Source organism: Oncorhynchus keta, chromosome 32 (assembly GCF_023373465.1).
Source record: "Oncorhynchus keta strain PuntledgeMale-10-30-2019 chromosome 32, Oket_V2, whole genome shotgun sequence".
NCBI classification, from domain to species: Eukaryota; Metazoa; Chordata; class Actinopteri; order Salmoniformes; family Salmonidae; genus Oncorhynchus; species Oncorhynchus keta.
In genome coordinates, this window is record NC_068452.1 from 6,080,958 (window position 1) to 6,108,928 (window position 27,971).

Here is a 27,971-nt window from a genome sequence, read left to right on the forward strand (position 1 = left end):
CTCCGTACACAACATCTTTATTGTCCATGAAGAGCAATCACAAATGATCAAATATGCATACAACCCCACCAGCATCGAAACTGTACAATGTGTGAAGGAATGTATGGAAAAGCACAATATCTGAAACACTTTTACATCCATATGCTTAGGGTACAGTACATGTCAATTCCCCTTTCTGATCCAAAATCCCTCCCTCTTAACATACTCAAACTGTATCACACATTTTCTGCTAGCACATCCTACTCTGTGTAAACTTGACCGTTCTTCCATCAACGTCTCTTTTCGTCAATAAGTCATTGGGCAAAGGCTGGGGCCTGACTGTGGAGGTGTACATCTAAACCCTACCAGCTCCTGTTCCTAATGAGAGCTAAAACACCGTCAATGTCTCCAGCAGCAGACGGTGAGTCATTCTCTACTCCTGTGCCTTCTCTGGTACTTGTCATCACCTTTGACCTCCGACAGCAGGCCCTAAGGTTTATAACATGTGAGTGAGGTGGGGAGGAGGGAAATCTGACTGGGGATTGATGGACATTAAGGCAAAAAAATAAAATAATCATGTCTCTTTTTCACGCGACCAAAGTCGACGATAAGGCCTCATGGCTAAGGATGAACAATAATGATAATAAAAATAAATGAGGAAGTGGCTTGCTGGGGTAGGCAAGAGAAAAAAAATAAGGTAAATTCTAGGTGGTGTATTCTATTCTCATTCTAACTACCATGTTAACTTGTGTTTACTAGTGGAGGTTGAGTTCAGGGCGGGAGCAGCATGTGTGTAAAGACGACAGGGAGAATCTCAACTAGCAAAGCGATTAAGATGGTGGAACAGTTGATATTACAATATGCCCTTGAGTGAGTCTACCTGATGGCAAGCACCACATGAAATACAAAAGATACAGCCCAAGGCATGCACCATCTGTTAGTGCACAACCATGACAACTGCACAAGAGTAGTGAACTGATTATTGGTGAGTGAAACTGATTATTTTGATCTTTCGGTATGAGGCAGCACTGGGGCTTACGCCCCTTTTATTTTATTTTTTACAATGTCATTATCTTTCACTTCCTTTGCCCTAGCCTCTGCCAAATCCTAAACTACTGGATGTTCCTGTTTTCAGGGGAAATGGACTTCTGCTTTTGGACATTAACAAGGCGACACGCCACCTTAACTCGTCCTCCACATACAACAGAAAACTAGCAGGATGCGGACCTCATAGGGTAAGAGTTGAATACCCCTTATATAGGGGGGGGATCTACTTTCAGGCGTAATTACTTTAAAAAAAATTATACACCTGCTACATTAGGTTACCTTGGCCCCAATCCCCATGTAAGAGGAAAGGGTTAAACATTTAAGGGTGGGGGTAGGAGGTGCTGAAGTAAAGCATCTCATTATTTCACTGTAAGTTTAAAAAGACATGCTCCAGAACTTTTTAACCCCTACATTAAGCCCCACTTGGGCAAGCCCCTTAGTCATTTGAGTGACGGGTAACAAGACGCACACACACACACAGTAGAACGAGAGCAATGTCATGGTGCACATATTTGTGACATGCGATTTTCAGAGACCACTTTCGGCTCGTGGGTGCTACTTTCATAACTACTGGCAAAAAAATACAAAAGTACAGGAGAATATCTTTAACAAGGCAGGTCTTGGTAAAATATATATATGAAAAATAAAAAAAACTAGCAAGGAGGCAGGCAAAGGAATGCTAAAAGGGGTAAGGAAAAAGATGTCGAGGAAGAATTGACAATAAAAGCTGATTAATATCAACAGTGACATGAACAAAGCCACAGTATACTATTATTCATACAATTAGATCAAACTTAAAGGCCCAATACCAGGTTGGAATAATATTGTGAAAATTATGATAATGCCCTTTCAGTGTTGGAGCTGTTTGAAAAGACTGCCTTGGTAAATGAGTTAATAAACCAATAATGAATCGTTCCAAACCTCTCTGCCAATAACAGCTAGTTTTCCCTTCCCCACTGAGGCCCCTCCCAGTCAGTCCTAACCAAATTCTTGGCAGGTTGAGGGCATTGAATCAATGATGGTGGATTTTGTGCAACCAATGAAAGCAGAGGAGGGATGGACGGACAGAGGGGGGCGTTGCGTCTGCTGCTGCTACTAATGCAGACGGATAAATGGGGAAAAAAGAGAGAGGGATGGAAGGGTCGGAATGAAGAGGAAGGGTCAGAATGAAGATTGAAGGCATGAGGATGGAATGAAGTACAAGAAAATAGACTCATGGTGAAATGGGGACATGGTTGTGGGGTTTGGTTTTGAAGGCCTCTTTCTTAATCTTTCCAGTCTTTCTTGATGTTGAGGTTCCACTCCCAAGAAAGGTGGTCGTGCTTATCGTCGTCGGTGAACTTGGACTTGATGTTGTAGGTGCCGCGGGCCAGCATGCCTTTAGGAGCCTCCTCCAGCGGGGTCAGGAAGTCGTACTCGTTCGGCCTCGGCCCATAGCTCCCCACCATGTAGTCCGACTTGTCAACTACAGAGACCGAGAGAAAAGAAGGGCTGTTTGAGTCACCAGGGAGGAAAAGAAATACAGGGTAGTGTTCATCAGGCAATAAACAGAAAACAATGAAACAGGGTGTAACTACTTGGAGAAAATACTTGCTCGCTGCAAAGAAAGTTATCAATAAACAGGACTAATGAAAAACACGACTGATTATTGTTTTACTCCAATTTATAGAATTTGTTCTACTTTTATCCCTTTTTCTCCCCAATTTTGTGACATCCAATTGGTAGTTACAGCCTTGTCCCATCGCTGCAACTCCCCTACGGACTCGGGAGAGGCGAAGGACGAGAGCCACGAGACCTCCGAAACACGACCCTGCCAAGCCGCACTGCTTCTTGACACACAGCTCGCTTAATCCAGAAGCCAGCCGCACCAATGTGTCGGAGGAAACACCGTTCAGCTGGGGACTGAAGTCAGCTTGCAGGCCCCCGGCCCCCAGCAAGGAGTCGCTAGTGCGCAACGGGACAAGGAAATCTCGCTCGGCCAAACACTTCCCTAACCCGGAAGACACTGGGATTGAACCAGGGTCTGTAGTGACGCCTCATACACAGCATAGCAGTGCTGTAGACCACTGCACCACTCAGGAGGTCTGCTCCAATTTATTTTGATCAATCGATTTCTCAATAAGCCTCACAAACACGACTCACTAATAAAGCAATTGACACAACAGGCTGTTTTGTGCCTCGACTTGCATCCAGTTTCAAACAAACATTTCACGCCCTGCCACTCTGCCTTTCTCTTCTGCTCAGTAAAATGTGAGATGAATGCTTCAAAACAATCTCAATAATATCCCTAGTGACACTGTCGAGTCTGTTTTTCAGCCTCTATTTTTCAACCTTTTCATCCGGTTTCAAACAATATCTCAATTTCAGGCCCTGGCCCTTCTGCCCGTTTCTCTTGGCAGATTTAAAAGGGAAGGCAGTGTGTGGGCCGGGGCCGTCTCAACATTAAACAATGGTAGTCTCCACAGGCCTTAAGTGTTTACAGCTCTTCACTGAACTAATTCATTAAAAATGATTCCCTTACTGTCTAAATCAACGGTGTTGATGTGGCATCATGCCACTTATCTCTTCAATTCTGTTAGGACCAACATTTGGAAGCCATGACAATGTATCACCTAGTACATTCCCTTAACAGGGCAATCTGTAGAAACTGATGGTAGTGGGAAACTTCAACGTTGATGTCAACATTCACTTCAGTCTAGGGCACAATTTCCCACATTTAGTATGGGAGGAAGGCTTGTGCGGTTGAGATGGAGGTCAGGAGGAAACAAACAAGAGGGATAGGAAGCAGCAAGCACTCACTTCTCACTCCTTTCCTGTGGGTCTGCTGGACATACTTGAGTCCCGAGACAATCTCCTTGTTCACCTGCAGAGATAGAGGCATCGTTAGCGGCATGGAAAATCAATCTAGCTTATCGCAAGCTCATCTGACAGAAATAAGCCCTTTAAAAGACCTAGTGAACCATGAAATCTGAAAAATACAATACCTACCGGTAAGCCAAGTTCATTAATGGCACAATCTGAGTGTTTGATTTTTAGTGGGGGAGAAAGAAAAGTGAAGCCACCACCTTTTTAGGGAAAGGGAAAAGGGGGATACCTAGTCAGTTGTACAACTGAATGCATTCAACTGAAATGTGTCTTCTGCATTTAACTTATGTGGTCTTCATACAAACAGCTTTCATTCACGTAAAGTGAACGACAGATTCTCCTTTGTTATATTTCAGGTCAATTCAATTGTTTTGTGCAATATCTTACATGTTATACAGGTAACTGCCAAAAATAATGGAAACACTTGTGGGAATGAGAGGTAAGGTATATTGAAAGCACGTGCTTCCACACAGGTGTGGCTCCTGGGTTCATTAAGAAATTAACATCCCATCATGCATAAAAATGCTGGGCAGGCCATTATTTTGGCTACCATGGCTATGCTCCTATAGGATGACAATGCCCCCATCCACAGGCCACGAGTGGTCACTGAATGGGTTGATGAGCATAAAAATGATGTAAACCATATGCCATGGCCGTCTCAGTCACCAGATCTCAAACCAATTGAACACTTATGGGAGATTCTGGCACGGCGCCTGAGACAGCGTTTTCCATCAACAAAACACCAAATTATGGAATTTCTCGTGGAAGAATGGTGTCACATCCCTCCAACAGAGTTCCAGACACTTGTAGAATCTATGCCAAGGTGCATTGAAGCTGTTCTGACTCGTGGTGTCCCAACGCCCTATTAAGACACAATGTTGGGGTTTCCTTTATTTTGGCAGTTACCTGTACATTTAAATGTCAGCAAGGACCACTGCAAAAGATCTGAACTGTGCTCTCACTTTGAAGCTGATCTTTATTCTGTACTCCACTCCCTCCTTCAGGATAAAGGACTGCTTCTTAAAGGCCTCCAGATCTCCTGTTAGAAAGACAATGAGGGAATAAAACAAGGTTTCTCCAACTCTCTCTCACACACACACTAACTAGGGCATGCAGCAGGGGACTGCCGTCCACAAGGCCCCAGTATGGAGTGTGAGAGCAAGGTGTCTAACAGCCATGTGGAGTCCTAGGCAGCTCTGACACCTCAGCAGGGGTCATTATCTCAGCCCAGTAGTGGCACTGCCTCATTAGCACACTTAATCAGGGGTTTTAATAGTGTCTTCTAGCAGTGCTGCAACACTCTCCCTTAACATCTAGCAGTGGAACAGACTGGGGAAACAGAAGCAATACAGTAATCTCTTTATTCCCCCCACGATGAATGCGTCGAAACAGTTTTTACCCCAGAATTTGCAATAAGTGCTGTACATGGAAAGACCATGAGGTAAGGCTTTGAAATGTTCAAAAGACACCGAATTAATTCCTATTCATTCACCGTTTCCAGCATGTTACTTCTGACACGAGTGGCTGTGTTACACTGTTCCTCGGGAACAGTCACTACAAGTACATACACGAGTGTGATGCACGCACTTTTACTGGCACTGGCCTGCCTCGTTCAGGGTGACTCAGGTCATTCTGTTCAGCGGCACAAGGTGTCTTGCTCACCTCCTCAAGAGAGTCAGGTGACAGTAGCAGGTCTTTACTGAGAACGTGGTCTAACAAATCAGTTTGTCAATGCCAGTTAGTGACACACTCGGAACCATTGCCCCCATTGTTTTGAGATGCTCGTACGATAAGATGTCAATTTCTGGGAATTACAGTAAACAAAAGTACTACAGCTCACCTTGCAGGTCAAGGGTCAGTGGGTTCGGGGCAGTCTCACACATCAGTGTCAACCGTGTCACCTGGACATTGGGAACGCTGGGATCTGCAACAAGACCAGACAAAGAACATGGAAATAGATCAAGGTAACTGACCCACAGCAACCGTGACACAATTACACCCTAGTTACTTGCTGATATGTAATGTTTGGTTTCAGACCTTTAAACTTTATAGGTCATTCGTGTGAAAATACGTCACAAAACGTATTTTATATTCTAACATTAAGCACAAAAACATTACTTAAATGTATTTTTACATAATTCTGCATTTGTGTCTAAATGACAACCAAACGGAATACATCCAAGTAGGGATATCTGTGAAGTTATTGCCCTTACCTAGGCCTCCATTTAAACATTAAAAGTTGTAATCGATTGTACAGACCAATACTTCTAAGAGGCAACATTTAGGAATGAAGACTGCATGTATACTACCAGTAACAACCAGCTGTCCAACAGGCTGCCCCAGATGAGAGCTGAAATCAGGACAGCTATCCATTAGTTGGAAGGGCCCCAACATGAAAAAAAACATTTGTTTATTTTGAGATAGCTAGTACCCAGGGACTGTTTCTATAGCATTCTCCCAAAGCTAAACAGTGGTATTTTTATTTTTTAAATTTCACCTTTAAATAACCAGGTAGGCCAGATGAGAAAAAGTTCTAATTTACAACTGCGACCTGGCCAAGATAAAGCAAAGCAATGTGACGACAAAAACAGAGTTAAACAAACGTACAGTTATTAACACAATGGAAACATCTATGTACAGTGTGTGCAAATGCAGAAGAGTAAGGAATAAATAGCAATAAATAGGCCATAGAGGCAAAATAATTACAATTTAGCATTAACACTGGAGTGATAGATGTGCAGATGATGTGCAAGTAGAGATACTGAGGTGCAAAAAGATAAATAACAATATGGGGATGAGGTAGTTGGGTGGGCTATTTACAGATAGGCTGTGTACAGGTACAGTTATCGGTAAGCTACTCTGACAGTTGGTGCTTAAAGTTAGAGAGGAAGATATAAGTCTGCAACTTCAGGAAATTTTGCAATTCGTTCCAGTCTTTGGCAGCAGAGATCTGGAAGGAAAGGCGGCCAAAGGAGGTGTTTGCTTTGGGGGTGACCAGTGAAATATACCTGCAGGAGCGCGTACTACGGGTGGGTGCTGCTATGGTGACCAGTGAGCTGAGATAAGGTGGGGCTTTACCTAGCAAAGACTTATAGATGACCCGTATCCAGTGGGTTTGGCGACGAATAGGTAGCGAGGGCCAGCCAACGAGAGCATACAGGTCGCAATGGTGGGTAGTATATGGGGCTTTGGTGACAAAACAGATGGCACTGTGATAGCAAATTGCATGTAGTCTGAGTAGAGTGTTGGAGGCTACTTTGTAAATGACGTCCCCAAAGTCTAGGATCGGTAGGATAGTCAGTTTTACGAGGGTGTTTGGCAGCATGAGCATGCTTTATTGCGAAATAGGAAGTCAATCCTAGATTTAATTTTGGATTAGAGATGCTTAATGTGAGTCTGGAAGGAGAGTTTACAGTCTAACCAGGCACCTAGGTATTTGTAGTTGTCCACATATTCTAAATCAGAACCGTCCAGAGTAGTGATGCTAGTCAGGCGTGTGCGGGCAGCCATCGGTTGAAGAGCATGCATTTAGTTTTACTTGCATTTAAATGCAGTTGGAAGCCACGGCAGGAGTGTTGTATGGCATTGAAGCTCATCTGGAGTTTGTTAATTTCTTGACGCACCCATCCCGTTTGCGGGATCATTATCAACACCCGCTGAATTGCAGCGCACCAAATTCAAATAAAATTACTAAAAATATATAATTTTCATGAAATCACAAGTGCAATATAGCAAAACACAGCTTAGCTGGTTGTTAATCCACCTGGCGTGTCAGATTTCAAAAAAGCTTTTCGGCGAAAGCATAACAAGTTTTAATGTAAGAACATCTCTCTCAGTAGACAAAATATTACAAACACCCAGCAGCCAAGTAGTCACGAAAGTCAGAAAAGCAATAGATTAAATCGCTTACCTTTTATGATCTTCGGATGTTTGCACTCACGAGACTCCCAGTTACACAATAAATGTTCCCTTTGTTCCATAAAGATTATTTTTACATCCCAAATACCTCCATTTGTTTGGCGCGTTACATTCAGAAATCCACAGGCTCGAGCGGTCACGACATCGCAGATGAAAATTCCAAATAGTATCCGTAATGTCCACAGAAACATGTCAAACGGTTTTTATAATCAATCCTCAGGTTGTTTAAAAATATATAATCGATAATATATCAACCGGGACCGTCACTTTTTCAATAGGAGAGGGAGAGACAATGGCTGCCCCACTCAGTTGCACAAGCAAAACTCTGCGAACACCCAGCTATCCACTAACGCGATGTTATCTTTCTCGCCCATTTTTCAAAATAAAAGCCTGAAACTTTGTCTAAAGACTGTTGACACCTTGAGGAAGCCATAGGAAAATGAATCTGGTTGATATCCCTTTAAATGGAGGCAAGGCATCCAATGGAACAGAGAGCTTTCAGGAAAAACAGCACTTTGTTGGATTTTCCTCAGGTTTTCGCCTGCAAGATCAGTTCCGTTATACTCACAGACAATATTTTGACAGTTTTGGAAACGTTAGAGTGTTTTCTATCCTATTCTGACAATTATATGCATATTCTAGTTTCTGGGCCTGAGAAATAGGCAGTTTCAAATGGGTATGTTTTTAGCCAAAAGAAGTTAAGTGTCCAAAGAAGGGCCAGAGGTAAACAGAATGGTGTTGTCTGCGTAAGGGATCAGATTATCACCAGCAGCAAGAGCGACATCATTGATATATGCAGAGAAAAAGAGTCGGCCTGAGAATTGAACCCTGTGGCACCCCCATAGAGACTGCCAGAGATACAGACAATAGGCCCTCCGATTTGACACACTGAAATCTGAGAAGTAGTTGGTTAACCAGGCTAGGCAGTCATTTGAGAAACCAAGAGTATGGAGTCTGCCAATAAGAATGTTGTGATTGACAAGAGTCGAAAGCCTTGGCCAGGTCGATGAAGACAGCTGCACAGTATTGTCTTTTATCGATGGTGGTTATGATATTGTTTAGGACCTTGAGCGTGGCTGAGGTGCACCCATGACCAGCTTGGAAACGAGATTGCAAAGCAGAGAAGGTACGGTGGGATTTGAAATGGTCGGTGATCTGTTTGTTAACTTGGCTTTCGAAGACTTTAAAAAGGCAGGGAAGGATGGATAAAGGTCTATAAAAGTTTGGGTCTAGATGGTCTCCCCCGTTGAAGAGGTGGATGACCGCGGCAGCTTTCCAATCTTTGGGGATCTCAGGCGATACGAAAGGGATTGCATCAATTTCGGCAGATAATTTTAGAAAGAGAGGGTCCAGATTGTCTAGCCCAGCTGATTTGTAGGGATCCAGATTTTGCACCTCTTTCAGAACATCAGCTGTCTGGATTTGGGGGTGATGCAGAGCGGGTTGGCCAGGGTAGGGGTAGCAAGGTGGAAAGCAATGCCAGCCGTAGAAAGATGCTTATTGAAATTCTCAATGAACCCGGATTTATCGGTGGTGACAGTGTTTCCTAGCCTCAGTGCAGTGGGCTGCTGGGAAGAGGTGCTACATGATGCAAATTTCTGTTTGAAAAAGCTAGCCTTAGCTTTCCTAATTGACTGTGTATATTGGTCCCGACTTCTGTGAAAATTTGCATATTGCGGGGGCTATTCGATGCTGATGCAGAACACCACAGGATGTTTTTGTGCTGGTCAAGGCCAGTCAAGTCTGGGGTGAACCAAGGGCTATCTATTCTTAGTTCTACATTTTTTTTTGAATGGGGCATGCTTATTTAAGATGGTGAGGAAAGCACTTTTGAAGAGCTACCAGGCATCCTCTACTGACGGGATGAGGTCAATATCCTTCCAGGATACCTGGGCCAGGTCGATTAGAAAGGCCTGCTCGCAGAAGTGTTTTAGGGAGCATTTGACAGTGATGAGGCATGGTCGAGTGACCATGGACCCATTACGGACGCAGGCAACGAGGCAGTGATCGCTGAGATCCTGGTTGAAGACAGCAGAGCTGTATTTAGAGGGCAAGTTGGTCAGGATGATATCCAATAAGGGTGCCCATGGTTACAGATTAAGGGTTGTACCTGGTAGGTTCCTTGATCATTTGTGTGAGATTGAGGGCACCTAGCTTAGATTGTTGGACGGCCGGGGTGTTAAGTATATCCCAGTTTAGAACACCTAACAGTACGAACTCTGAAGATAGACGTTTGGGCACAGACCTGGATAGTATGACAGAACTCTGCAGGCTAACTTCACCACCTTTGGCAGTTCTAGCTTGTCAGAAACTGTTGTCGTTGGGGATTTCTGGATTTTTGGTGGCGTTCCTAAGCCAGGATTCAGACACGGCTAGAACATCCGGGTTGACGGAGTGTGCTAAAGCAGTGAATAAAACAAACTGATGTTAACATGCATGAAACCAAGGCATTTACGGTTACAGAAGTCAACAAGTGAGCGTGCCTGGGGAATAGGAGTGGTGCTGGGGGCTGCAGGGCCTGGGTTAACCTCTACATCACCAGAGGAACAGAGGAGGAGTAGGATAAAGGTACGGCTAAAGGCTATAAGAACTGGTCCTCTAGTGCGTACGGAACAGAGAGTAAAAGAAGCAGATTTCTGGACGCCGAAGAATAGATTCAAGGCATAATGTACAGACACGGTATGGTAGGATGTGAGTAAGGGAGCAATGGGTGAGTAAGGGAGCCGTTCAGTTGTCGCTACTTTAGTAGGCAAGCTGGAGACATGGTGATTCAGACACCGGGTCGGGGCTAGCAGATGGGCCTTCAGCGATGTCGCAACGGAAGAGCCTGTTCAAACCACCTCGGACGAATACGTCGGCAGACCAGGCATGATGGATCGGCGGGACTCCGTGTCGGCAGTAAAGGGTCCAGGCCATATGGAAAAAGAGGTATTGTAGCTCAATAATTAGCTGGTGGACCTCTTTGGCTAGTTGGGAGATGGGCCTAGTTTGAGGCTAGCTCAAGGCTAACTGGTGCTTGCTTTGGGACAGACATTAGTCAGGCGTAGCCACTCGGGATGCAGCTAGCTAGCTGCAATGATCCTGTGTTAAGGTTCAGAGCTTGCGGTAGGAATTAGAAGATGTGGTAGAGAAAAAGCAGTTTGACATGCTCTGGGTTGATATTGCGCTGTGCAGACTGGCAGGTATTGACCGAGCTGAGGCTGGCTGGTGTCCGAATTAACGGTGAAGACCGCTAGCAGTGGCTGACTAGTAGCTAGTTAGCTGGCTAGCTTCTGATGGGGGTTCCGGTTCTAAAGTATAAAAGGCACTTGTCATCTCCCGTCTTGATTACTGCAACTCGCTGTTGGCTGGGCTCCCTGCCTGTGCCATTAAACCCCTACAACTCATCCAGAACGCCGCAGCCCGTCTGGTGTTCAACCTTCCCAAGTTCTCTCACGTCACCCCGCTCCTCCGCTCTCTCCACTGGCTTCCAGTTGAAGCTCGCATCCGCTACAAGACCATGGTGCTTGCCTACGGAGCTGTGAGGGGAACGGCACCTCAGTACCTCCAGGCTCTGATCAGGCCCTACACCCAAACAAGGGCACTGCGTTCATCCACCTCTGGCCTGCTCGCCTCCCTACCACTGAGGAAGTACAGTTCCCGCTCAGCCCAGTCAAAACTGTTCGCTGCTCTGGCCCCCAATGGTGGAACAAACTCCCTCACGACGCCAGGACAGCGGAGTCAATCACCACCTTCCGGAGACACCTGAAACCCCACCTCTTCAAGGAATACCTAGGATAGGGTAAGTAAGGGTAAGTAATCCTTCTCACCCCCCTTCTCTCCCCCCCAAAAAAGATTTAGATGCAAGTGGCTGTTCCACTGGATGTCATAAGGTGTATGCACCAATTTGTAAGTCGCTCTGGATAAGAGCGTCTGCTAAATGACTTAAATGTAAATGTAATAAAAACAGCAGATCCGTACCACATTGGGTGAGGCGGGTTGCAGGAGAGTATATTCAGTCCGTAGATGGAAAGTGAGAGTAAAATATGAAATATATACGAGAATAAAAAATAAATTAGGAATACTATATTTACACAGGACACACGACCGACTGGTACGCCATCTTGGATTTGACACGTAAAGATACGAAGCATGCGCCAGGCAGACACGTATACAAACACACATATTGAGAGAGAAATTACAAACACACACACTCACCAGCGACAGCAGCAGCAGCACCGGCTCCTAGCAGAACCTCCTTGTACTTCCGGAGGCTCTCGTCATCCTGATCCAGCTCCTGGATTTCCTGCAGGGTCTTCTGGGCCGGGGGCTTGTAGTTGACCGTCTCACCTACGTCGTTCTCCGCAGCGATGGCTGCTAGCTGCTCCGGAGTCAAATCGTCCTCAGCCATGTCTGTGGAGAGAAAGAGAAGTGACAGAAAGGGTGGGGAAGAGGAAGAAGAGAGAGAGGAATGTTTACAACCAAGATAGGCAAATAAATAGTTCCACTAATCGCTACTCCTCCCATGTGGCTTCATCTCAGAGGATGTAGTATATTCTGCTCAAATAAAAGGATGACAGCATCTCATCAATTACTATGAAATGCTGCTGACATCACATAAGGCAACAAACAAGGAACTAAAACGCTGAAAGGTTCCCTGATCAGAAGAATCAAAAAAGGTGCAGATTATTTTTTTTTACATCACAAAAAAATTAAGGCACTACTGATTACTTAATCCTGGTTCGAATGTGAATAATCTGGGCACACTAACAGCATCAGGCTAGTGGGAGACCATCTCCATCAAATTAGGTCATGTGTGAAAAGTCGCATGACATGGGCCCCTAACACACACAAGATTGAGGTCAACTGTCCCAAGATGCAAAGAAATACAACAATACATGACAAAACAACAAATGGCGTATTTTCCATTTTTAACTGCGTGTTCCTTCGCATTGGGAGAACCACCCGAGGGATTGTTCTAAAAACGGATCAATCAAACACAGTCTCTCACAACCATTGGTCTCCAGGGGCCTCTTAGCCGGACTTTTCAAAACAAGCTCACACCAATCTACTTACACTGACTGTCATGTGTTATACGGTGATGTTGTCTTCCTTTCATTATTTAGAAAGTAAGTTCAACTACACTGACAGATGTGGTCAAGCGTCGGTCAAAACAATGTTGACATACAGAATTTACATGCTCCTAAAATAGACCACATGTAGGCTACATTCTTAAGATCAACGCAATCATTGACCATAGTCCTTAAATGTTGTTGCCCGTTTGCCTCAGATCTGTAATGGCAAACTCCTAAGGTCGTTGTCATGACAAAATTTGTTTGGATCGGGGCCGACTTCCAGGCTTAATTTGTGGGGCTTTCCTCAAGTAAAATCTGAATTAAACTGTTCTTGAAATTGCTTTTCTCAAAAACGACTCAAAATTCAACACGCCCATCTCTGTCCTTTGAACTCATGCCGACATCATTTGATGCCATCTTATCAACAACTAAAGCCGTTTGACAGCAAGCCTAATGGCATTCACTCCAGATGAGTCATCCCCATCCAGGGGTTATAATTGGAATGAGAGGCCTCTCCTCAATATACTTGAGTCATGACAACTGGAGAGACTCACAAAAGCAGGAAGAGTTGTATTTATGCCAAGGGTCCAACATCTCAAATAAGGCTTTCTCTCCCACAATAGCCTGATCATGAATCCTCTGTCTGTGTCTGCTACTGCAGAAAGAGCACTCGGGAATGGAAAAAATTAAAAAATAAGTTATTTTCCACTTGATTTTGATGATCTATCATTCTTCACTGGAGCTTGGGGGAGTGAAAGTATTTAAATATCGGCATTTAATAATAATTTAGTCTTAAAAGTTAAAAGCACATCTGGATCCTTGGTAACCAAAGAGCGTAAAACTATTCATTTAAAAAAAAATAATAATAATAATAAACAGTAGCCTGGTGTGGAAATGAAGGAAAATGGAGCGGGGAGAATGAATGACGCAGTTTGTTTTGGAGTTTTGTATGGTGTATAGGACATGTATTAGGAAACTAATCCCTCACTAAAGCCAATCTACACGGTAACAAAGATATAGGAACAAAAAGTACACCATAAAACAAAAGAAAAATGGGAAATAAATTAGTACTGCTGCACTGGCCAATTGTCCAGAAGAAGAAAATCCCATTGCGAAATAATGCTTTTTAGCCTATTCATTGATGGAAATACCAGTCGATTTAAATACATTTGACTGGTCATGCTTATTGGTCTATAGGGTCATTTGCATAATTTAGTGGAATTAAATTTCCGTGTGTGTATATTGGTTATGCATCTCATTTATCACACTCGCACAGCATACAGTTTACAGAGCCTTTAAGTGGAAAAACAGTCAGACAGTTGCTGATACAGCATCTCAAACAGCAAATGCATAAGCAATAGAATGCAGGCTTCATCAGGGTGTCACACACCACTTTGCAATGAGCTGGGGGCAGTATGCATTTTGAAAACATATACTTCATTTTTGGAATCCTGAACATTTTACTACATATCTTACCTTGCTTCAAAGTAGCCTAGCCAAAATCAGACCATATCCATAAAGGCAATTCTTTTATATCAACTTTCTTTAATTGTCCAGTAGCCAAAGCCACAATCCTTGTCATATTAGCAACCCATGCTAGTTGTTGCATATTTGTTCTCCCCTCTAAATGTAATCTCTCTCACATGTAACTGCTTGCTTATGACAACGGTGTTTCCCCCTAATTGCATTATGGAACGAACATTCACACGTAGCATACAGTCTTGTGCGCATTGCTGAGCTTATAAATATGAAGAAATAATAGTTGATCAACATTTTAGGGATAAATGTTAACGGTTGCATCAGACTCATGGCTTTTTAACTTTTGTTTTATGTAGCCTAGGCCTACTGGTTGTATGAACTTGGGATCTATCGTCCCACAACTGTCCCAGAGTCAGTTTGGAATAGGCTGTTTCTTTCTCGACAAGCTGAACAATAGAATAGGTCAACTTTTACATGGGGGATAGCAAATTAAAATAGGCTAGTGATTTTGCTATTCGTTACTCGTCTTAGTGACTGAGGGAAAGTACATGTGGGCATCGGAATTAGGTAACATCGTTGCATTCTCAATTCATTTGAACAGAAAATGCCAATCACCATAACCCGAACGGGACTCGTGTCTTCCTGAGCACCATTGGTGGACGCCCTAATTAGGTTACGCTCCAGATGCATATGGGTCCAGTAAATAAATACTGTCGGTCAAACGTCCGGCACCACACATTCCGAACGGAAACCTTTTACTGAATATAGAGATATAGAGCTTGTATCAAGAGTTAAGGAAGCCCACCATCAGTGTGACAGCGTAGTAGTTCCATCATAGCCCTAATGCTTAGTCATCACCTCCCCACGGCCCATATACAAAAGACAAACAATAAGCCGTTAGAAGAGGTGAATAGGCCGGTGTTTAAACAACGGCAAGGCAAACCGCCCGAGTCTGCATTTATGATTCAGCCCTAATATGAAAGGCGTGTCATCTTATCTTGAAGGCAGCTTGGAACCTTGACAGCAAACACTCCAACTAATTGGACAAATGGTAAAAATAAAAAATAAAGCCCTTCCACGCATCTATAACAATGATATGTGATGTTACAAACACTGCCAGTAATATAACATGTTAACTGTAGGCGATTTCACAAAAGGCTAGTTTGCCTTGGAAACAACTGTACACAAAACGTCTCATTAAAAGTTGGGAGAATGGGTATCCCCTTTGGCTAGAGAGGTGTTAACACTAACAGAGAGTTGTCGAGTCTGACTCATGTCCAATTCTATAAAAAAAAATATAACTTGAGACTTGACTTGGAGCCTCAAAACTTGAGACTGATGATTTGAAATTATCTGGCCAAAATGAGTAACATTTTGTTACTGGGACAGAAGCACCATGGATTACTCTCCACGCAGCCAGAAACAGTAGCCACATATTGGCTAGTGAAACGCACACTTGGCCCTTTGAATGGAACAGCAAACTGTCAATCAACACAGATCCGGTGAGATACACTGAACCCAAACTGGCTGCGCACATGTGCCATCGTGCATACATTTATTTTGTCCCCCCCCCCCAAACGCGATCACAACACGCAGGTTAAAATATCAAAACAAACAATTACAGTAATTTGGGGACAGATCAAAAAGCATTAAACATTTATGGCAATTGAGCTAGCAAGCTTGCGCTTGCTAATTTGTCCTATTTAGATAGCTAGCTGTTGCTAGCTAATTTGTCCTGGGATATAAATATTGAGTTGTTATTTTACCTGAAATGCATAATAAGGTCCTCTACTCCACCAATTAATCCACACATAAAATCGTCAACTACTCCACCTCTGGTGAGGTAGAGGTTAATCCAGGCCCTGCAGTGCCTATCTCCACTTCTACTCCCCAGGTGCTCTCATTTGTTGACTTCTATAACCGCAAAAGCCTTGGTTTCATGCATGTTAACATCAGAAGCCTCCTCCCTAAGTTTGTTTTATTCAATGCTTTAGCACACTCTGCCAACCCGGATGTCCTAGCCGTGTCTGAATCCTGGCTTAGGAAGACCACCAAAAACCCTGAAATGTCAATCCCTAACTATAACATTTTTCGATAAGATAGAACTGCCAAAGGGGGCGGTGTTGCAATCTACTGCAGAGATAGTAAGACAGGACTTTGCAGGCTATCCAGTACTGTACCCAAACAATTCGAGCTTCTACTTTTAAAAATCCACCTTCCCAGAAACAAGTCTCTCACCATTGCCGCTGCTATAGACCACCCTCTGCCCCCAGCTGTGCCCTGGACACCATATGTGAATTGATTGCCCGCCATCTATCTTCAGAGCTTGTGCTGCTAGATGACCTAAACACCCCGGCCATCCTACAATCTAAGCTTGATGCCCTCAATCTCAAACAAATTACCAATGAACCCACCAGGTACAACCACAAATCCATAAACACGAGCACCCTCATAGATATCATCCTAACCAACTTGCCCTCCAAATACACCTCTGCTGTCTTCAACCAAGATCTCAGCGATCACTGCCTACATCGGTAATGTGTCTGACGACTACCCCTCATCACTGTCAAATGCTCCCTAAAACACTCCAGCAAGCAGGCCTTTCTAATCAATAAGGCCTGGGTATCCTGGAAGGATATTGACCTCATCCCGTCAGTAGAGGATGCCTTGTTATTCTTTAAAAAAGTGCCTTCCTCACCATCTTAAATATGCATGCCCCACTCAAAGCACAAAAACATCATGTGGCGTTCTGCATTAGCATCAAATAGCCCCCTTGATACACAACTTTTCAGGGAAGCTAGGAACAAATATACACAGGCAGTTTGATGAAGCTAGAAGGCTTCCCTAACAAAAATTTGCATCCTCAAAAATGTTCTGGGACACTAGAGTCCAAGGAGAATAAGAGCACCTCCTCCCAGCTGCCCACTGCACTGAGGCTAGGAAACACTGTCACCACCAATAAATCCACTATAATTGCAATAAGCATTTTTCTACAACTGGCTATGCTTTCCAACTGGCTACCCCTACCCCAATCAACAGCCCTCCACCCCACACTGCAACTCGCCCAAGCATCCCAATTTCTCCTTCAACCAAATCCAGATAGCTGATGTTCTGAAAAAGGTGCAAAATCTGGACACCTACAAATCAGCCAGGCTAGACAATCTGGATCCTCTCTAAAATTATCAGCGACACTCAAGGTCCTAAACAATATCATAACCGCCATCGATAAGATACATTACTGTGCAGCCATATTCATAGGCCTGGCCAAGGCTTTCGACTCTGTCAATCACCACATTCTTATCGGCAGACAACAGCCTTGGTTTCTCAAATGATCGCATCGCCTGGTTCACCAACTACTTCTCCGATAGAGTTCAGTGTGTCAAATCGGAGGGCCTGTTGTCCGGAGCTCTGGCAGTCTCTATGGGGGTGCCACAGGGTTCAATTCTCGGGCCTACTCTCTTCTCTGTACACATCAATGTCGCTCTTGCTGCTGAGGATTCTCTGATCCACCTCTACGCAGACAACACCATTCTGTATACCTCTGGCCCTTTGGACACTGTTAACTAACCTCCAGACGAGCTTCAATGCCATACAGCTCTCCTTCCGTGGCTTCCAACTGCTCTGAATACAAGTAAAACTAAATGCATGCTCTTCAACCGGTCGCTGCCTGCACCTGCCCGTCCATCCAGCATCACTACTCTGGACGGTTCTGATTTAGAATATGTGGACAACTACAAATACCTAGGTGTCTGGTTAGACTGTAAACTCTCCTTCCAGACTCCCATTAAGCATCTCTAATCCAAAATTAAATCTAGAATTGGCTTCCTATTTCGCAATAAAGCATCCATAACTCATGCTGCCAAACATAACCTCGTAATACCATGTCATCTATAAAATAGCCTCCAACACTCTACTCAACAAACTGGATGCAGTCTATCACAGTGCCATCTGTCACCAACGCCCCATATACTACCCACCACTGCGACCTGTACACTCCCATTGGCTGGCCCTCGCTTCATACTCGTCGCCAAAACCACTGGCTCCAGGTTATCTACAAGTCTCTGATAGGTAAAGCTCCGCCTTATCTCAGCTCACTGGTCACCATAGCAGCACCCACCCGTAGCACACGCTCCAGCAGGTATATCTCACTGGTCACCCCCAAAGTCAATTCTTCCTTTGGCCGCCTTTCCTTCCTGTACTCTGTTGCCAATGACTGGAACGAACTGCAAAATCACTGAAGCTGGAGACTCATATCTCCCTCACTAGCTATAAGCACCAGCTGTCAGAGCAGCTCACATAGCCAATCTGTAAATAGCCCATCCAACTACCTTATCCCCATACCGTATTTATTTATCTTGCACCCCAGTATCTCTACTTGCACATTCATCTTCTGCACAGCTACCATCCCAGTGTTTATTTGCTATATTGTAATGACTATGCTACCATGGCCTATTTATTGCCTTTACCTCGCTTATCCTACGTCATTTGCACATGCTGTATATTTATCTTGCACCGGTCGCAGTTGCAAATGTGAGCTTGTTCTCAACTAGCTTACATTAAATAAAGGTGAAATAAAATAAAATAGTTTCTAGTCATCTCTCCTCCTTCCAGGCTTTCCCTCTCTGGACTTATTGGAAACTTTCATAAATTAGGTGCATTACCGCCACCGACCTCATTCGTCTGTCAGTCCCCCAAGTTTCTACCATTTCTACCACCCTTTGAGAGGGCAAGATGTTTATTGTGCACATGTACATTTGCAAGACTCATGGGGTAGAAGTTCTGTTTATTTAATTAATGTATGGTTTTTCCTTTGTTCATATTTTCCAGGTTATGTCGGACTTCCGTATGTCTGTGTCCTAGATTTATGTCATTCTGGTTGTGCTTAATATAACCATGTGTGCCTTAGCCTATTTCTATGCACACTATGTGGTAACATTAAGCTAGCCATTCATACATGGAGCAATAATGTTATAAAATTGATTAAGTCGAATCTAACAATGTATGCAGAAATGACCTTTTACATTGTTTATTGGCTATAATTGGCAATTGTATGGTCCTGGGAGGGGCAAAGTGCTTATGTACCTGTTTGAGCTCCTGTTAGATTACATTTGGTTTCTCAAGGGGTGGTTGTGCGGTCTTGCCCTCGAATTGTGTCCGTTCAGATAGCCCCTGTATCAGGCTTAACCTGCCCTATTTCTTTTGTGCTATTGCCTGTGTATATTTGGTAAATCAACAAGGGTTTCGGTGATATCCTTCTCTCATCACGGAATTTAAGGTATTACCTGCATAGCACACAAGGCACTACAACAGTAAGGGGCTGTAGTGGAGCAGGTCGAGAGCTTCAAGTTCCTTGGTGTCCACATCCCCAACAAACTATCATGGTCCAAACACACCAAAGACGGTTGTGAAGAGGGCACGACCTATTCCCCCTCAGGAGACTGAAAAGATTTGGCATGAGTCCTCAGATCCTCAAAAAGTTATACAGCTGCACCATCGAGAGCATCCTGGTTGCATCACCGCTTGGTATGGCAACTGCCATCCGACCGCAAAGTGTTACAGAGGGTAGTATGTACAGCCGAGTACATCACTGGGGCCAAATTTCCTGGCATCCAGGACTTCTATACCAAGTGATGTCATTAGAAGGCCCCAAAAAATTGTCAAAGACTCCAGCCATCCTAGTCATAGACTTCTCTATGCTGCCGCATGGCAAGCTGGAGGCCAAGTCTAGGTCCAAAAACCTCCTTAAGAGTGTCTATGCCCCAAGCCATAAGACTGCTTAACAGTTAATCAAATGGCTACCCAGACTATTTGCATTGACCCCACCCCCTGTTTTTTTTATTTTACACTGCTGCTAATTGCGGTTTATTATCTAGGCATAGTCACTTTACTCCTACCTACATGTACATATTGCCTCAACTAATTCAGAGCGCACACTTAATAAAGCACAGAAATAGTGTCCACTGCATTAGAGGTCGACCGATTATGATTTTTCAACGCCGATACCGATTATTGGAGGACCAAAAAAAAGCCGATACCGATTAATCAGCCAATTTTTAAAATGTATTTGTAATAATGACAATTACAACAATATTGAATAAAATAAGTGTTAAACTTAATATAATACATCAATAAAATCTATTTAGCCTCAAATAATGAAACATGTTCAATTTGGTTTAAATAATGCAAAAAACGTGTTGGAAAAGTAAAAGTGCAATATGTGCCATGTAAGAAAGCGAACGTTTAAGTTCCTTGCTCAGAACATGAGAACATATGAAGGCTGGTGGTTCCTTTTAACATGAGTCTTCAATATTCCCAGGTAAGAAGTTTTAGGTTGTAGTTATTATAGGAATTATAGGACTATTTCCCTCTACACCATTTGTATTTCATTAACCTTTGACTATTTGATGTTCTTATAGGCACTTTAGTATTGCCAGTGTAACAGTATAGCTTCCTTCCGTCCCTCTCCTCGCTCCTCCCTGGGCTCAAACCAGCAACACAACAACAGTCACCCTTGAAGCACCGTTACCCATGCAGAGTAAGGGAAACAACCACTCCAAGTCTCAGAGCGAGTGACGTTTGAAACGCTATTAGCGCGCACCCCACTAACTAGCTAGCCATTTCGGTTACACCAGCCAAATCTCGAGAGTTGATAGGCTTCAAGTCATAAACAGCGCAATGCTTGATGCACAACGAAGAGCTGCTGGCAAAACGCACGAAAGTGCTGTTTGAATGACTGCTTACAAACCTGCTGCTGCCTACCACCGCTCAGTCAGATGCTTGTATGATCAGACAAATTATATGCAACGCAGGACACGCGAGATAAACTAGTAATATCAACCATGTGTAGGTAACTAGTGATTGATTGTTTTTTATAAAGAGAAGTTTAATGCTAGCTAGCAACTTACCGTGGCTTACTGCATTCGCATAACAGGCAGTCTCCTTGTGGAGTGCAACGAGAGGCAGGTGGTTATAGCGTTGGCCTAGTTAAATGTACGGTTGCAAGATTGGATCCCCCGAGTTGACAAGGTGAACATCTGTCGTTCTGCCCCTGAACAAGGCAGTTAACCCACCGTTCCTAGGCAGTCATTGAAAATAAGAATATGTTCTTAACTGACTTGCCTAGTTAAATAAATAAAGTTAAAGGTGTAAAAAAAAAAAATCTGTGTCCAAAAATACCAATTTCCCATCGATATGAAAACTCGAAATCGGCCATTCTGATTAATCGGTTAACCTCTAATGTGCACCACACAACAGAGATTCACCGACAGGTATAGAACGCGATGGAATCACCAGCTCGCTTTTTCCAGTTGTGCTATACTCAGAGTTGATATTCACATAATAAATTCCCCTAGACCACAAATTGGGGAAAACCAACATTACATGTGGGTACCCAGTGTACAAGTAGGCTACGCGTAGCTAGCTATATGTGTGGAAACATTTCACCACAAGTAAGACTTAACTTGTTTAGTATAGTCTGTTTGGAACCCCATTCACTACTTATAGTCCATTTGTTCTGTTGGTCTTGGCAAGCTTAATATTCCGGTCGGTAGCTAGCACTCACATGGCTGCTAGCACTATCAAGAAAAGGGGCATGAAGGAAGCCCTACAATATTACGTTTTTCTAAGTAGTGAGAACACTAGGGAGCAGGCATATTTGAAAAGTAATGTTTAGGCATGTTGTACTTTAAGTTTGTAATTGATAAAAACAAGCAGACAAGAAATTGTGTTTGAAAAAAGGTTGATTTCTTGCTGTCAGCCAATGGTGTAACCTAGGCAACCAGACGGTTTTCCTGGTAGGGTGGAGGAGCTTCGGCATTCTATCTAAAATGCTGACCAGACCGCGCACATGTTGATTTTGTTCAACTACACACGATCAGGACACGCAAGTTGAAATATAGAAACTAATTCTGAACCAACTATATTGATTTGGGGACAGGTCAAATAGCATGAAACATTTATGGCAATTTAGCTAGCTAACTTGCTGTTGCTAATTAATACTTCTGGGGTTATAATCATTGGGTTGTTATTTGACCTGAAATGCACAAGGTTCTCTACGCGAACAATTAATCCATAGATTCAAAAAAGGTCAACTGAGTTAATTTCAGACTACTTCTCATGACTTAATATGGTGGTTGGCAACCAACTTGAAGGTGCATTATTGTTTGGGGTGGCAGATAGATTAGAGGTTAGAGCGTTGGGCCAGTAACCCGAAAGGTTGCAAGATCAAATCCCCGAGCAGACAAGGTAAAAAAAAAAAATCTGTTCTGCCCCTGAACAAGGCAGTTAACCCACTGTTCCTAGACCGTCATTGTAAATAAGAATTTGTTCTTAACTGACTTCCCTAGTTAAATGGTTAAAAAATTAAAATTACCACCAACTGGAATGTGGACCTAAATTCATCTTGCAATCACCCACGTGGAAATATGCTCTCAAAAACCAATGAGGAGAGAGGCGGGACTTGCACTGCGTCACAAATAGAACCAAGTTCTATTTTAGTACCTGGCTACACAGACACTCGTTGACTAGCGTGAGCAATGTGGGTGCAATGACTGAATAACGTGTACATTTATTTTGCAACGCACAGTGTGGTCAGCATATAATACTGAAGGAGTATTTTCAAATACACATGTGATTGGCTCAACGGTAAGCTTCATTATAGGGATGCATGATATATCGGAATCGGCCGATATCAGCTAAAACCGCCAACCTCGTATCGTCCCAACGTCTAGTTTAATGCCGATGTTAAAAACCGAGGTCAAAGCTACCGTGCATACCTATATAACGTAAAGAAGCCACGTTATATTTTACTCTACACGTGCAACACAGCATTCCTAACCTAGCCCACAATGTCTACTGTGTGTATCAAGTACTCAACAAGTCGAGCAGTCATTTGAAAGAGTAAGAAAATTTCAGCGAGACAACTCAAATGCGAAATCCATTACAGCCAAGATAATGGAATTCATTGTCCTTGACAATCAACCGTTCTCTGTCGTGGGTGATGTGTGCTTTCGCCGAGTGGCGAAACCAACTGCGCTATTTTTCAGATGTTGCCCTAGAGGAGTTACACAATAATTGCGTCACTGCTATTAGCTTCACAACATAAATTACTGTTTCAAGGTTTGGGGTCAATTAGAAATGTCATTGTTTAATGTTTTTTGTGTGCTTTTGTCCATTAAAATAACAAAATTAATCAGAAATAGAGCACAGACATTGTTAATGTTGTAAATGACTATTGCAGCTGGAAACAGCGTTTCAGCATTATCAGCAACCATCACTCCTGTGTTCCAATGGCACATAGCTAATCGAAGTTTATTTTAAAAGGCTAATTGATCATTAGAAAACCCTTTTGCAATTATGTTAGCACAGGTGAAAACGGTTGTTCTGATTAAAGAAGCAATAAAACTGGCCCTCTTTAGACTAGTTGAGTATCTGGAGCATCAGCATTTGTGGGTGCGATTACAGGCTCAAAATGGCCAGAAACAAAGACCTTTCTTCTGAAACGCGTCAGTCTATTCTTGTTCTGAGAAATGAAGGCTATCCCATGTGAGAAATTGTGAAGAAACTGAAGATCTCGTACAACATTGTATACTACTCCCTTCACAGAATAGCACAAACTGGCTCTAACCAGAATGGAAAAAGGAGTGAGAGGCCCTGGTAAACAACTGAGCAAGAGGACAAGTACATTAGTGTGTCTAGTTTGAGAAACAGATGACTCACAAGTCCTCAACTGGCAGCTTCATTACCCGCAAAACACCAGTCTCAACGTCAACAGGGAAGAGGAGACTCTGGGACACTGACCTTCAAGGCAGAGTTCCTCTGTCCAGTATCTTTGTTCTTTTGCACATCTTAATCTTTTATTTTATTGGCCAGTCTGAGATATGGCTTTTCCTTTACAACTCTGTCTAGAAGGCCAGCATCCCAGAGTCACCTCCTCACTGTTGACGTTGAGACTGGTGTTTAAGACTGCTACAAGGTCCCTATTTTACAATTCTATAATCAAAATGTGTTGGTGACAAAATAATGAAAAGGGTTGTACGGTAGCCTCAATAAATAGACAAAGAATTGTGGTTGAACAAGTCATTGCATGTATAGATTTTAATATTACTTGACTTAAAAAAAACACGTGACTTGACTTGCTCTTAAAATACACACCTTGAACTTGACACGAGACTCGACCTGTTCTACTTAGGACTCGACTTGGGACTCGAACATTGTGACTTGCTCGTGACTCAAATAATAGTGACTCTGCTAACATACATCCAGCCTCCTGACCTGTCTGAACTAGCAGGCTGGGTGGAATGCCACAGAAGGAGAGAGCTCACCCTGCAGACAGTGGAACATGGATTTGACCGCAGTGATAAACATGCCTGAGCACAGGGCAGTTAGGGGCCTGCTTAGACTCCAGCCCAGTCTCAGACTTGATGTAGGATAGTAAATGTAAATCAGGGACACTCAAATTAGTAGGATATGGTTACATAAGACAGAAGGTTACTTAAGGCAAAATCGAAAGGTGGGTGGTTGGTCGGGTGGGCGTATAACGCGAATATCTAGCAGCCCAAAGGTTGTGTGTTCAAATTTCATCATGAACAACTTTAGCATTTGAGCTAATTAGCAACTACTTACTACTTGTTAGCTACTTAACATGCCCGCTAATCCTTCCCCTTTAACCAAGCTCCTAACCTTAATCCCTAGCATAGCTAACAGCCACCTAGCTAACGGTAGCCACAACAAATTGGTTCGTAACAAATCATACATAATGGATGATGGGTATCCACAAATTAATACATTCCATACGAAATCTACTGTCTTAGATCTGCGTAAAGAATAATACGAAACGTTCTAAGACCAGGTTGCAGACTCACACAGACTGCTTTTACACATTGACACCAGTGGTCGACCTAACTCCATCTTGCAAGAACAGACCCGAGGACAATCAGACGTGGACCCGACGACCAACCTAATGGGTCCAAGTTGCTCTTCTGCTTAATGAATAGGTCTTTATATGTTGTCTAACCCTTCTATTAGTGTGAAACAAATATGCTATAGGCTATGCAGAGCTGTGGTGGGGTCCATTCGGGTCTATCATTTGTAGTTACATAGACCCAAGACTCGATGACAATCAAATAGGGCCCGGCCCGTATCCGAGGAAAAAGCTTGCACTTTGGACCCAGACCCACCCTGAACTGGCATTTGGTTGGACCCGTTAAGACCTCTATACCACATAATTAACTCAACTGTTTGGGTTGGCAAATGTGTGTCAGATTATATAAACTTTTGACCAAATGTTAGGTTGTTTCAGAGCTAATGTTATGTAATGATTTGCACTAAACTTTCAGTGCCACTTAAGAGTAAAATCTCACTTCCTATTCCCTACTCTTAGGCAAAATCCTCAACTTTGTCTGGGAGCTAGGGGCCAGGTGTTTGTCGGTCTGATTTTAACTCAGCTGGGAAGTGCATGGGATGTTCAGAACAGAAACATAACCATCTGCAAGCTCCTGAGCATATACGAGAGATTGTTTGTCACGGATTGACTATTCATTGACAAATAATGATAATTTAAAGCAATTTCCAATGCTAACTTAATGGATGCTCAATTTAATGAGTCGTGATGTTCCATCGTACAGGGCTCAATCAATGTCGTCCTGGCTTCTAGTCTAAAGGGTCCACTACACCCACCCAATTATTGACAGGATGTGGTACTTAACATTCAGGTTGACAGAGGAAACAAGTCTACCTACGCTAATGAATTTCCTCTCACAGTCACCAACTAGAATTTGCATCAGTAAACATTAATGGATGAAATGAATTATAGTTGAAATAATGACTCATTATTTATTCAAACTTGTGAACAAAATGAGTTGTACTCTGCACAGGTGCAGAACAGTCTCTTTCTCCTGTGCAATCACCGACAATACTCTACACAGCCACCAGCTGTAAAATTAATAATTTGCGTTGCAATGGAACTGGGTATGCAGTGTGCACTACAGATCAGTGCAGTGTGCACTACAGATCAATACAGTATGTCAAAACATTTGTTATCTTATCAACATTGCTTTATGGACTTGAGTTACTTACTGGAAGAGAAACGTCTAAAAAAATAAACCTCATTTCCATTCTTTTGTTGTCTGTGGGTGGCTAGATAGCTTGAGTTGTAGCGTTAGCTTGCTGCAAAGAAAGACTGACCGGTTAATGTAACGTTAGTTACTGACAGGGACAGATGCTAACTTGAGAATCCAAACGAAAAGCTACATAATTAGCTAAACAATGTGTTACACTATCTAAAGAACAAAGGTTATCTAATCGTCGAATTTAGCACGGTTTCAGGCGACAAAGTAATCAAACGTCAAAGACAGCCAAATAGCTAGCTAGTGTGTTAACACCACTGGCTAACTAGTCTCTGAACGGCTAGACACTGCCGCAAGTCATCAAGCTGCACGAGGATTGCTAGCTGGCTAGTTAGTAACATGGGTGTTGGACTCTAGCTACCTGCCACCCAATTAAACCAAACTATGTTACAAATGTCCCGTGCTTTTACATAAGTCCCACTGGAGCAGAACAAAATATTAACAGTAGACCAACGTTTACTTAATGTTTCGCTGGCTACATATGGGCTCTGCTGCAGCCAGGGTGTGAAGTATGTAACGTTAGATACCATAGTAGGCTAACGTTATCGTGGTTGGCATACTAGCACAACTCAGCAAATTGCTAGTTAGCAAAGTTGGGACGAAATGACACCAGATATAAAGTAAGTCTAAAACATAATGAAACGTTCGGTGCTTGATCGTTAACTATTGTATAGGTTGTGAAAGCAGGTCTTTACCGTTTTCCTGCTGTTTTTTCCCAGACGCTAGCAGAATAAGTGCTTCTGTTGCTCTTCCCTGTGCAAGTATGGCGAACAAGGAACGGCGCCGCCCCATACAACTCGTTTCCGGGAACTATGCCGCGGCGCGCACGCTCGTTGCAGGTGGCGTGCAGTTGCCGCGCACCCTAAAGAGATTTTAGGTGGGGCTCATTTGAAGTCTTGAACAAGTAGCGGAAGAGTACTTAAACACTTCATTTCACATGTTAAAACGGTAGATTTTTTTTAGGTGCACATCCTTCATTGCGAACCGAAGATTAATCAACTAGTCCTTCGAGTTCTTTGACCATTTCAACTAATATCGAACAAGTCAGTGATGTGAAATTGAAAATTAATTTCTTACACTGTAGTAACCACAAACCTAATATGAAAATGTGTTAACATGACACATTCATTGGGTTTGACAATCTCACAAGAGTAGTGTTGTGCATGTTATAAAATTGCTTTAGCTTTTCACAAGCATTTGATATAGATGCAGCACAGTGAACTACCATTGGAAGTCCCAATCATTTCCACACATTTTCCGTGATTATCCCCACCAGAGGTCAAAGATCCAATTAATGCTTGATGTGAAAATGTAGTCAGAGGCATCACATGGATGGTGTGATGTTATTGGAGCTTCCAGAGGCACAATTGAGCTCCATACCACATCACCATGTGCCTTAAATTTTGTAACAATGCTGAAGGCTCCATATAGCTCCTCATTGACATGATTGGTTGACAGTAGTTGAGGGCCTGTATAAACAAACTCACTTCACAACAGCTCTGCG

General features: G+C 43.1%; 1 protein-coding gene across 1 annotated transcript; it reads right to left on the minus strand.

Annotated features, from left to right (window-relative positions):
- LOC118364931 (rho GDP-dissociation inhibitor 1-like) lies at window positions 1-27,317 on the minus strand. The gene is made up of 6 exons (XM_035746755.2): window positions 27,163-27,317; window positions 12,007-12,201; window positions 5,732-5,815; window positions 4,854-4,930; window positions 3,826-3,889; window positions 1-2,491 (listed from the first exon to the last, which is right to left on the minus strand). Exons 1-6 carry the CDS (start codon window positions 27,257-27,259, stop codon window positions 2,292-2,294), a joined length of 717 nt encoding a protein of 238 aa, XP_035602648.1. The 5' UTR covers window positions 27,260-27,317; the 3' UTR covers window positions 1-2,291.
- Between the last annotated feature and the right edge of the window lie 654 nt (window positions 27,318-27,971).

Bases quoted from the DNA above. Each gene is read 5' to 3' on its own strand.
- LOC118364931 (XM_035746755.2), bottom strand. From the start codon at position 27,259: ATGGGGCGGCGCCGTTCCTTGTTCGCCATACTTGCACAGGGAAGAGCA. The intron at 12,202-27,162 runs GTAAAGACCTGC...TTCTCTCCACAG, and splicing joins GAAAAAACAGCAGGAAAACG to ACATGGCTGAGGACGATTTG. The intron at 2,492-3,825 runs GTGAGTGCTTGC...CGGTCTCTGTAG, and splicing joins CCACAGGAAAGGAGTGAGAA to TTGACAAGTCGGACTACATG.